Source organism: Tetrahymena thermophila (genome assembly GCF_000189635.1).
Source record: "Tetrahymena thermophila SB210 genomic scaffold scf_8254382, whole genome shotgun sequence".
Classification (NCBI taxonomy): Eukaryota; Ciliophora; class Oligohymenophorea; order Hymenostomatida; family Tetrahymenidae; genus Tetrahymena; species Tetrahymena thermophila.
The window spans coordinates 88,769-100,735 of NW_002476166.1; the positions used below are offsets into that span (position 1 = coordinate 88,769).

Consider the following 11,967-nt stretch of genomic DNA (forward strand, 5'->3'; position numbering starts at 1 on the left):
GATATATTGAATTTGAGATAATTAAGAAGCAGAACTGTATATTTATTTTTCTGCAGTATTCGAATTTTATATAGTTTACTTGCTTTTATTAAAGAAATTTTCATTATGTTATGTAAAATTTATGATGTTAATATAAGAAACTGCTCAAATATCTTAGGTCTCAGGCAAAGCCTTACTTCCATTAGATTATGGTTGCTCTGTTGATAGTGGGAAGCCATATTAGTTTCCTTAACCTCTTTTAGGAGAACGAGGGGCCTTTTTAACATTAGATGGTTTCAATTTTTATCCTTAAATCCAGTCAAATGGTTCGTCTATTCCAGTCTTATTTTTATAACTCATTTTAAAAATTTTATAATTGCCTCCTTGAATCTAATCTAATGGATAGTTCTTCATAATTACATCCTCATCTATATATATATTTTCTGCCATATCTTATTTGTTAAGGCAGATGGCTACAGGGATTCCTTAAAAGTAAGGACACTTGACGCATTAATGAAATAAATCAATACTTTCTCTGAAAACTTAAACGTTGGAGTTGGAGGCATCGATCATAAAAACCAATGCTATTGCTGATTCAAGCAGATGCTGTATTTAATTGAAATCATTATTACGAGCGCCTACATCATAAAGAACAAACTTTTCTTTATTAATTTGTAAGTATTCTGCATTATGACCTACTGTGGGAATAGCTGGAACTTGCATTTTCTTAGTGAGCTGGTATAAAATACTTGTCTTGCCACTTCCTATTGCTCCCATCATTATAATTTTTCTGCCCTTAGGCTCTAGGATAGAGTGAGAATTACCACAACCCATTTTATTGCTTTTAGAGAATATATAACCTTAATTTTATTCTATTTAATTGTTTTTGTTTAATTGCTTTATAATTTTTTTAATAGCTGTTGTTGATAAACAATGACTATCTATAAACTTAATTTTTGCCTTTATGCTTTTTATTATTTTTTTGTAAACAAATCTTTATATTAATATTCTCTATACTTTCTGCCTATTTACCTATCAATCTGCCTACATACCTTTCTCTTTTATTTGTGTTAGCCTAATTTATTATTCAATCAGTCAATCAAAATTTTCAAACCTTTAATAATTTCCAAGATATCAATTGTAAATTAAGTTTTGCCGATGAAGAAGATAAATTACTAATTTTTCCCTTTTGATCGATAAATAGAGTTTCATTCTGGTTAAAGTAAATAAATAAATTATTTATTTATTATTTCTTACCTTATAACCAAAATCTTCAAATCACTTCCTTGAAAAAATTATGGTAAATTTTTAAAAATTTTTAATTACTTTCAGCAAGCAATAATAAAAAGTGTAATCTCAAACATATTTGGGTTAACCTTAATAGATTGGTAATGTTTAGAAATTATATTTTTGAGATTAAATTTTAACAATTTTTACTGAATGACTGGCTAAATGTATAGCTTACTAGCTGACTAACTTTCTTGTAAAAAACTTACTTTCAGAGCATAGAAAAGATAGAATTTTAAATTGTAAATTTGTTTTTGAAATGAAATTTAAAGAAACTAATGTAAAATTAAAAATGATTATTGACCTCATATAAAAATCATAAAATATTAGTTAAAAAGTGTTAATGATTTTTAGGATAAATATAATTTTGAAAAATAATTAATGTTTTTTATTGTAAATTAATAACCATAAATTTTATCATTAAAGAATGAAAATAGCCACCTTATAATTAGAAAATCAATATTTTCTAATTTTCAAGACTGCGAAATTATAAAATTGCTTATCAAATTTAAGGCAAATTGTTTTATTGTAAATTAATTAAATTCAGTAAAACTATTAATTTTAAATCAACCGCAAAAACTTTACTATTGTATAAAAATATCTGATATTTAAATTAATGTCTTTTTCATTTAGTCCTCAAAAAAATTAATGTTCATATTATTTAAATAATTTAAAAATATCTTATTATAATAAAATTTATTTTCAATATAAAAGGTAAATGGGTTAAATTCAATTTACCCCTTCAATTGCTCATAGATAAAAAAGATTAAAAAAATTGTATATTAAATTTACTGCAAAAATGATGAATGTTAAATTAAAACACCAACACATAAAAGCTCTTATTTATAAATAATCATAAAATTTGAAATATTTTTAAAGCATAATTTAAAATATTTTTAATTCAAAATTAAAAAAAAATCAAATATTCAAATAAGCTTATTTAAAGTCTTCAGTAAATATTAATTTTCAAATAATTCAAATTAAAATTTATTTAAAAATATTGTATTTTTTTATTAATATTTTTAAAAATTAAAAGCAAATAATCATCCTTAAATTTTATTTTCAAAAATATAAAAATATGAAATTTTATCATAATTTAATTTATTTAAATGGCAAATCATTTAAAAATTAGTTCAATAAAATAAATAAATAAATAAATGTTAAGATTGTTCTTTTTCAAATTTTATTTTTTTTTATAAATAAATTTATAAATAATTTTAAAATACTTTATTAGTGCTTTTAATCTCTACTAAAAAGTTGAAAAATTAAATTTTTAAAATGGAATTTTAAATAAAAAATACACTTTTAGAAAAAAATAATTGAAAAATACAAAAAATAATAATATAATTTAGTAAATAAACAAAAAATAATAATTATAATACTTAGACTGTTTACACACATACAGATTTATCATATTTGATTTAAGAGATGAAAAGATAATTAAAATTTATCATGATACAAATATAGTGTAAATAAATTTCAAATAGGCAAGATTCAATAAATCTGTATTAAAGATGAAATAGAGTGAAATTAATAGATTATGATGTTAAATGTTAAGTGAATGCTGTCATTTGGGATAATATATTTATTAATGACCATAAATTTGAAATGTCTTCTAGATTAAATAAGATACAGTATAACAAATCATAAATTTAAATACATTTATAGAGCATAAAAACTTGATTCAATTTAATTAAAAATAATTAATCGTCTTTATTCCTTTATTCATAGAATAAACGAAGTCAATCACTCTCTTAAAGACACATAAACTTTCCAGAAATAAAATATATTAATAAAATAATGAGGTCACGTTAAACATACAGAAAAAATCTTAGATTGAGTATTGCTCTATTTGGTTTAGGAGTGTCATTTTTAGTAGTATTTACACTTTTAGAGCTTTACGTATTTTTATGTGTTGCTGCAACTATGGTTTTAGAATTCATCTACTTAATTTTCTACTACTATAGTTTAAAGTAATTGGATAACTCTAAACGAGTCAAATATCTAAAACTGTCCTAGGCTATAACATATATATTTTCTTCTATTTTTTTTGCATTAGTGCTGATGAATATCGCAATAGCTTTACTTGTTACAGTATAATTAATTGATAATAGAGTTATTAGTATACCTATAGCTTAAAATGTACTTTCAAGAGTAGGACCTTCTTATTACATTTTCTTTATTTTTAATGTCTTTTTTGCTGGCTTCAATATTCATTATCTTAACACCAAAAGAAAACAAGCTAAAGATTTTGTATTTTAAATTTAAAATCCTTCTTTTATAAGTGCAGCTACTGAAGAGGTAAGCTATGATTCTAATGAAGTGCGTTCAAAATCTTAAATTGAAGAAATTTGTTCTATTTGCCTTGATAACTATTAAAAATATAAAAAGTAAATTGTTTTACCTTGCTAACATAAATATCATGATTCATGTATTAAAGAAGTTCTCACATATAAAAGGAGTTGCCCTCTTTGTAGAGCTTTGGCATGATAATCAATATAAAACATGCAACTAAATAAAAATAAATATTGATAAATTTATATATTTTTTCTGTATAAATACGGTATAAAAAAATTGAAATTTAGCATCTAAAATTAGAAAGAGTGTATTTATTTCTTCAGAATATAGATGAATTTTAGTCATAGATTATATCTCAATGTTTATTATTTAAAAATCTTAAATTTTTCTAGTAAAATACATAATTAAATTATGACATTTGTATCACATTATATTCAAATTTGCAATCTTTTCATTTCTAACTTAATTAGTATGAATTTTATAGAAAATTTTCTAAGTATCTAGTTGCTATTTTGTTAGATAATTTAAATACTTCCTTCATTCATTGATTCATTTGTTTGATGTTTTTTCCAACAAAAGGTTTTTATCTTGTTTAAATAAAAAAATCAGCTGAATAAATGGTGAAATTTCTTATTATAAATTTAAAATAATGAATTTTTAGAAATTCAAAATCTTTTGAGATTTGATGTTATTGACTGAATAGATTTTTTAATTCTAAATTTGTTTAATTTTTGGATCTATATTGGGCTATTAAATCATAAATATTATTTTAAACAAATCAATATTTTAAAGCTATTAATTTGAATCCATAATAATGTTTTTTTTATTTGTTTATTTATGTGTTCTATATTACAAAAATAATTAATTCCTCAATTATTAAACAAATAAAGGTTTGAAATAATTCAAAAGTCAAGTAAGTTATTATACTATATAAAAATATGAATGAATTATTTTTAGAATGAAAATATTTATAACAAATTTTAATATAGTTTTTCATCATTATTTTAAATGATTTAATCTATTTAGTTAAATTCAATTTTTATGAATTCTCTTGAAAGAAACAACTTATAAGTTATTTAACCAAGGTTAGCTCCAAACTTCAACAATCCAGCCTTAGTCATTAAACATAATATGGAATTTGTACATAACACCACTGACAATCTTTTGGTATACAGCAGCAATTTTAGGAGTGATGTTAGAAGTTTCGATTTCCTTAGAACTCAAGTAATGTAAGGCAGCTTAGTAGGCTTCTCCATGAGTCTCTTCATTGTATTCAACTTATTAATAACCACCTTCTCTATGATCGTTATGACTTTAAGCATAAGCAATACTCAAACAAACAGCAATAACAGCCAAGAATATTAATTTTCTCATTTTCGTTTTAATTTTTTCTTAATTAATTTTTTTTTTTGATTTAATTATTATTAATTTCTAAATTGATTCCTAACTTTTTAATTATTTTTTAGTTATTGCAAATATTAAAATTTGATGTCACTTATGCTTAAAATACAACAATCTATTTTATTATATTGTTATTGGTAAAAATAGTATTGTGCCTGATTAGATGATTTATCTTTGGATAATATATGACTCGTTTCTAAATATAATAAATCAGTGTCTGGTTTATTTTAATCAAAATTGTACATAAAATTTTTAGGTAGAACATTTTTATAATTTAAAGGAAGTTTAAATTCGTATAAATTATTTGCTATTACAAATACTCTATAAATAGATTTTGGAAATTAAATCTAGATTTATTTTGATAAAAAAGAAAAATATTTGCTTAAGATGATGAACTGATTCTGGATTCATTTATTTAGAACATGAATAATAAAAGAATATCATAACTTCTATTCTAGAGTTTTTAAAATAAGAAAGATTACTTAACCTAGAAGAAAATATCTTTTAAAATAAATCATAACTTTTTTAAAATACTAAAAATTTTTATTTTAGAGAAAATAAATTAATTGTTACATATCTCAATTTAATTCCTTTCCTTTTATTTTCAAAAATTGTATAGGAATAATTTAAAAACTATTAAAATTTTATAAAAGATTATCAAAATACATTTTATTCTTTTCTTGTTGGCATTTTACATTTTCTGATTTTTTGATTTAATATTTTAATTTTAGTCTTCTAGTTTCATCAAAAATGCTAAAAGGATACAATTTATTTATCAAATAAATTAAGTGTAATTAAAACAAATAAATTAAATCATTTACTTTTCAATCAAAGATTTTTGATGAATCACTCACTAATTTTATTTAATTTAAGAAATCTTAAAAATTAGTTATTAATTGCTAGTAATTTTGCAAAGAAATGTAAAATAAGTTTGTAAGTACTTAAACTTAATATATGAATATAAAGATACAGATAATATTTTTAATGAATCTTTATAAAAATACATTTAATCATTTTTCTTGTTGCATACTTACAATTGTTTAAAAGGGAAACACTGTTTTTGAGTATAGACAAATCAAAACCAGCACCTATTAAAATCTACATTTTCAATAGACGTACATTCTTTTATTTGTTTTTATAAGAGTTAATAATAAAAGTTAGAACATAATGTTGTAATATGCCATATGATTTCTTAATATTCCTGAATTGCTTTAAATAAATATAATAGTAGATTTTTTAATTCTAAATTTGTTTAACTTTTTGATCTATTTTGGGCTATTAAATCATAAATATTATTTTATTGAAAAATTTACATTAAATATCAATATTTAAAAGTAACAACTTTGAATCGATTATAATATTTTTTTTTTATTTGTTTATTTTTGTGTTCTATTGTACAAAAAATAATTAATTCCTCAATTATTAAATGAAAAAAAAATTGAAATAATTCAAAAGCCAAGTAAATTATTATACTATATAAAAAATATGAATGAATTATTTTTAGAATGAAAGTATTTTATAACAAATTTTAATATAGTTTTTCATCATTATTTTAAATGATTAAATTTATTTTGTTAAATTCAATTTTTAGGAATTCTCTTGAAAGAAACAACTTATAAGTTATTTAACCAAGGTTAGCTCCAAACTTCAACAATCCACCCTTAGTCATTAAACATAATATGGAATTTGTACATAGCACCACTGACAATCTTTTGGTATACAGCAACAAGTTTAGGATTGATAGAAGTTTCGATTTCCTTAGAACTCAAGTAATGTAAGGCAGCTTAGTAGGCTTCTCCATGAGTCTCTTAATTGTATTCAACTTATTAATAACCACCTTCTATATGATCGTTATTACTTTAAGCATAAGCAATACTCAAACAAACAGCAATAACAGCCAAGAATATTAATTTTCTCATTTTCTTTTTAATTTTTTCTTAATTATTTTTTTTTAATTTATTTAACTATTATTAAATTTTTAAATTGATTCTTAACTTTTAAATAATTTTTTAGTTATTGCAAATATTAAAATTTGATGATGCTTATGCTTGAAATACAACAATCTATTTTATTATTTAGTTATTGGTTAAAAAATAGTACTGTACCTGATTAGATTATTTATCTTTGGATAATATATGACCTGCTTCTAAATATAATAAATCAGTGGTTGGTTTATTTTATTCAAAATTGAATTTTTTAAGTAGAACATTTTTATAATTTAAAAGAATTTTAAATTCGTATAAATTATTTGCTATTACAAATACTCTAAAAATAGATCTTGGAAATTAAATCTAGATTTATTTTGATAAATAAGAAAAATATTTGCTTAAGATGATGAACTGATTCTGGATTCATTTATTCAGAACATGAATAATAAAAGAATATCATAACTTGTATTATATAGTTTTAAAATCTGAAAGATTACTTAACCAAGAAGAAAATATCTTTTAAAATAAATCATAACTTTTTTAAAATACTAAAAATTTTTATTTTAGAGAAAATAAATTAATTGTTACATGTCTCAATTAAATTCCTTTCCTTTTATTTTCAAAAATTGAAAAGGAATAATTTAAAAACTATAAAAATTTCATAAAATACTATCAAAATACATTTTATTCTTTTCTTGTAGGCATTTTAAATTTTCTGATTTTCTGATTTTTTGATTTAATATTTTAATTTTAATTTTATTCTTCAGATTTCATCAAAAATGCTAAAAGGATACAATTTATTTATCAAATAAATTAAGTGTAATTAAAACAAATAAATTTAATCACTTACTTTTCAATCAAAGATTTTTGATGAATCACTCACTAATTTTATTTAATTTAAGTAATCTTAAAAATTAGTTATTAATTGCTAGTAATTTTTACAAATATTTGTAAAATATGTTTGTAACTACTTAAACTAAACATATGAATATAAAGATACAGATAATATTTTTAATGAATCTTTATATAAATACAAAGTTTATTCATTTTTCTTGTTGCATACTTACAATTGATTTAAAAGGGAAACACCTAACTTGAGTATAGACAAATCAAAACCAGCTCCTATTAAAATCTACATTTTCAATAGACATACATTCTTTTATTTGTTTTTCTAAGAGTTAATAATCAAAGTTAGAACATAAAGATGTAATATGCCATATGATTTCTTAACGAAATTATTGAGAGTACTATTCCTGAATTGCTTTAAATGAATACAATAATTTTTTATTGTCTATTATTTTTTTGGTTTAAAGATCCTTAATTTTTATAAGTTATGATGCCAAACAGTGGTAATAGTAGTCTTCAATCTATTTTAATATATATATTATTATTTTATTTACCTAAAATAAAAAATTTACGATTATTTTTGGTTCTCTCCTGAGAGATGGAATGAATAAAGTTGACTAATGGACCTATAAAAGAGCAATTAATTCACTTTTTGTACTTATTTACCATCTTATTTATTAAAAAAAATATTTTTGTAATAGCCTTTTAACTTTCTATTTATTTTATTTCATTTTATAAAAATTTACGTCTTGAGTGAAAGTGCCAACAGTTTTAACTTCTTTAAACATAATAATGTTGCTCCAATTTGCTTAATACTCTATATTGTGATACATTTATTCTGATATTTCCACCTATAAATTTATAGATATCTTTATTTTGATATTGTGTAAAATATTTTACCTTGAAACCTCAATATTTAAGACTATTAACTTTTATAAGCATTGAATTGAGTTAAAGAGAGAAAGGATAGATAAGTCAGTAATAGATTCATTATCATATGCCCAACTTTTATAAAACAAATAATAAATTAAATTAATCTGATCTAGATATCTAATCAAAATGCAATAAAAGTTATTATTCCTATTACTAAAAACTTTAAAATATTAACTATAACTATTCATGCCAACTCTAGCTACTATTTAATGACTATTAAATAAATACTACCATGTTTTTATAAACATCAGATGATATTTTTATGAAATAAAAAGCTTTATGGACAAATACAAGCATTAAAAATGTTATAGATTAATTTTAATTAAAAAATATCTTGGAAAATATAAAATTAACTCTTCTTGTTTATTATTTAATTTTGAATTAAAACTATTTTTCAAATAAAAAAATGTTTGTTTTTTAAGATTTACCTTCTAAAATTCAGTTATAAGTAAGTTAAATTTTTAAAATTAGAAAGGGCCTAAGATAATTAGATCACACTTTAATCCTTAAATATTTTATAGTTTTTATATTCTTCACATCCCCATCTACCAAAATCTAAAGTTAGTTCCTAAAAATTTTATGGATTTATTTTCATTAGAGCTTCAACTATCTGATCGAAGTTATTTGATGTGAAGTTTCTATTATAGAAACCCCACTAAAAGGCATTTAGATGAAAAGCTTAAATAGAATTAGCATTATTTTTGAGAATAGCCTCTAGCAAATCAAAAACATTCTGAAAATTATTTGTTGCTGAGTCATCACTATACCATGAATTCATAATTAAAGTTAACTCTTTTAGTTAAAAACATGAACTTTGTATTAGTTTCAATATATTTTAAAATAATTCATATTTATTTGCCCTGACCATTTTTTCTTTTTCAATCAGCTATTACCTATGAAATATTAAATATAAGTAATTAAATACATCATTTTATTTTTTAATTTGAGTATTCAAATCTAAAAGCTTTTAATGAGTTATTTACTCTTTGTTTTTTTTAGAATTAGACTTCTTTTTGTTTTTATCTCCTTCTTCCTACATAATGTCATCATCTCCATCCCAAACTACATTCTACTATTATTCTGTACTAAATTATTCAGTATACTTTTCTTTGATAGGTAGGCTTAAATTTATTTCCTGTATTTAGGACAAATTAATACATCTAAGCATATTATAAGCTAGCTATATTGATTTGGTGCAAGTCAAAAATTATAAATCACGCCTAAAGATATTTATTTTAAATTGTTTTATTAAAATTATTCAATAATAAAAATGCTACTCAAATTTAATAGATCTGATATTCTTAAATGAAGAAATGAGTTTACAATAGTATTCATCACTAACGTTGCTGTTAATTATAAAAATAAATGTATTAAATTATGTTAGCAATTAATTGCAAAATCACTCGTCTATTATTTTGAAAACTACATCTCTTATCTTTTCAGCATGATATCTTAAATCTTGATTTTTTTTATCATTACTTATTAGAATAACAATTTCGTTTTAATGCTTTTTTTTAATCTAGTCCACTTCTACTTATTTATAAATCTTATAATCTTCCTCTGAAAGAGAGCTAGATTCATCAGTCACGTAATCTGAATCGCTGTCATAATTATAATCCATTTTTACTCTATTAAATTACTTACTCTTAATATTATTTTTAAAATTTTACTTATCAATTTTATAAGAAAAACTAATATAATCAAATTTTTCTCCTCGAATCAAAATCAAATTTTTTTTTTTCCTTAACGCAAAACTTGCAAGAATTATATGTACGTAGGTACATCTGTATTATAGTTTATGTATGATCTATACGCTTTAAAGATTAATAGAGATTTTTGATAAGAATTCAAAAGAATTGAAAATTGTATAAAAAAAAAATATTTTTCTAATAAAATTACATAAACATTAATTATTTATCTTAATCTATCTATACATAAATAAGTTAAAAATTACAAATTTTGAATTTATATTGAAGTAAGTTATTATATATGATTTACTTATTAGTTATTTAAATTGGATATTTATATTATTACTTATTATTATTATTTTATTATTAATATTAATAAAACTATTTAATTTGTAATTGGAAATTCTACTTTAAAGGAATAATTAGTATCATTTAATGTAATATATCATTTTTAGTAATGTGGACCGTAGGCAGTCTTTATTAAATTTTTCAATTTCTCATAGATAGGCACATCGATTTCTGAAAAATATGGTCTGTCTTAAGAAAACTCAATTAAATCTTCATATCTCTCTATGATTGAGAAACCAATATTATTTTGAAGTTTTCTTAAGCAAATTACACATAACTCTAAAGGAGATTTATAACTTTCCTCTTAGTGATTGCACCCGTTCATTACACACTTAAAATATATACAATGTCTTAATCCAAACATGTGTGATATCTCATGAACCATAATTTTACAAGCCCTATAAATGATTGTATCTTAATCTTCTAAAGTGTTTGATAGAATATCATTGCTTTTATATAAATACCTAGCAAATGAAAATACGCCTACTCCATGAATAAGCGAAGCCTGACCAAATACAAAATTCCATTCATCTTTTGGGTATAGATCTGTATTTGTTATACCAATCATACAGACTGCATCTTTTGGTAGTCTTGTCTTTAAGTAATTTAAAATATCCTTTGTGTTTAGTTACAGCTTTTATGTATATTCATTTATTCTTCTCTATACAGCCGGGATATCCTGTATGATTATTGGCTATCTAACTTTCACTCTGCAGTCTGTTTTTATAAAAATTAAAATGATAAGGTACAAAAGATCGATTAAACATTTTAGTAGAATTAATAATTTATCAAATTCATAATAAATATAATTACCTTTAAAAAAAGCCTTACAAAATTTTTTTAAATCTTTGTTAAATCCCATATTTTATTCAAGCGGTTGGATATAAATTGTATTGGAGTTTTCCTTATTAAAAATTCTCTTTTCAAAAGTCGATACATATTATTCATAAGGCTATCCAAGTTCTTCATGGTCCCAAAGCCAATCTCCCTATTAAGGTGCGTCTATTTTTTGAAATTCATTTTAAATTGCCTAAATTGCTTTTTTTATTTTAATAGGAACTCCTGCTAATGATCCAATTGCATTTTTCCTATCTGCTTCACCAGGTACTTAGAAGTAGCTTTTATTTTTGTAGTCCATTTTTAAACTAAAAGTTTTCAAAATTTTTTTAGAAATTTAAAGTTGAATTTATGAATTAATTCATAAATCCTCAAATTTTAATAAAAAAATTATTTATGATTCCCAACACATAACAAAATCT

General features: G+C 21.6%; 6 protein-coding genes across 6 annotated transcripts; all 6 read right to left on the minus strand. All coding sequences in view use genetic code 6, as the record gives it.

The window, feature by feature from the left end:
• Positions 1-144: 144 nt before the first annotated feature.
• On the minus strand, positions 145-813 carry TTHERM_00947460 (ADP-ribosylation factor-like protein; the record flags this gene model as incomplete). The annotated part of the gene is made up of 1 exon (XM_001030982.2): positions 145-813. One exon carries the CDS (start codon positions 811-813, stop codon positions 145-147), a length of 669 nt encoding a protein of 222 aa, XP_001030982.2.
• Positions 814-3,008: 2,195 nt separating this feature from the next.
• Positions 3,009-3,440, minus strand: TTHERM_000947479 (transmembrane protein, putative; the record flags this gene model as incomplete). Its single annotated transcript, XM_012800121.1, has 1 exon — positions 3,009-3,440. The coding sequence occupies one exon, from the start codon at positions 3,438-3,440 to the stop codon at positions 3,009-3,011; it is 432 nt and encodes a 143-aa protein (XP_012655575.1).
• Positions 3,441-4,596: 1,156 nt separating this feature from the next.
• TTHERM_00947480 (hypothetical protein) lies at positions 4,597-4,938 on the minus strand (the record flags this gene model as incomplete). Its single annotated transcript, XM_001030984.3, has 1 exon — positions 4,597-4,938. The coding sequence occupies one exon, from the start codon at positions 4,936-4,938 to the stop codon at positions 4,597-4,599; it is 342 nt and encodes a 113-aa protein (XP_001030984.3).
• Positions 4,939-6,545: 1,607 nt separating this feature from the next.
• On the minus strand, positions 6,546-6,884 carry TTHERM_000947489 (hypothetical protein; the record flags this gene model as incomplete). Its single annotated transcript, XM_012800122.1, has 1 exon — positions 6,546-6,884. The coding sequence occupies one exon, from the start codon at positions 6,882-6,884 to the stop codon at positions 6,546-6,548; it is 339 nt and encodes a 112-aa protein (XP_012655576.1).
• Positions 6,885-7,746: 862 nt separating this feature from the next.
• TTHERM_00947490 (hypothetical protein) lies at positions 7,747-10,293 on the minus strand (the record flags this gene model as incomplete). The annotated part of the gene is made up of 8 exons (XM_001030985.2): positions 7,747-8,260; positions 8,312-8,365; positions 8,486-8,590; positions 8,640-8,744; positions 9,101-9,565; positions 9,656-9,892; positions 9,950-10,018; positions 10,076-10,293. The coding sequence occupies 8 exons, from the start codon at positions 10,291-10,293 to the stop codon at positions 7,747-7,749; spliced, it is 1,767 nt and encodes a 588-aa protein (XP_001030985.2).
• Positions 10,294-10,805: 512 nt separating this feature from the next.
• Positions 10,806-11,846, minus strand: TTHERM_00947500 (peptidase family M54 protein; the record flags this gene model as incomplete). Its single annotated transcript, XM_001030986.3, has 2 exons — positions 10,806-11,425; positions 11,522-11,846. The coding sequence occupies 2 exons, from the start codon at positions 11,844-11,846 to the stop codon at positions 10,806-10,808; spliced, it is 945 nt and encodes a 314-aa protein (XP_001030986.1).
• Between the last annotated feature and the right edge of the window lie 121 nt (positions 11,847-11,967).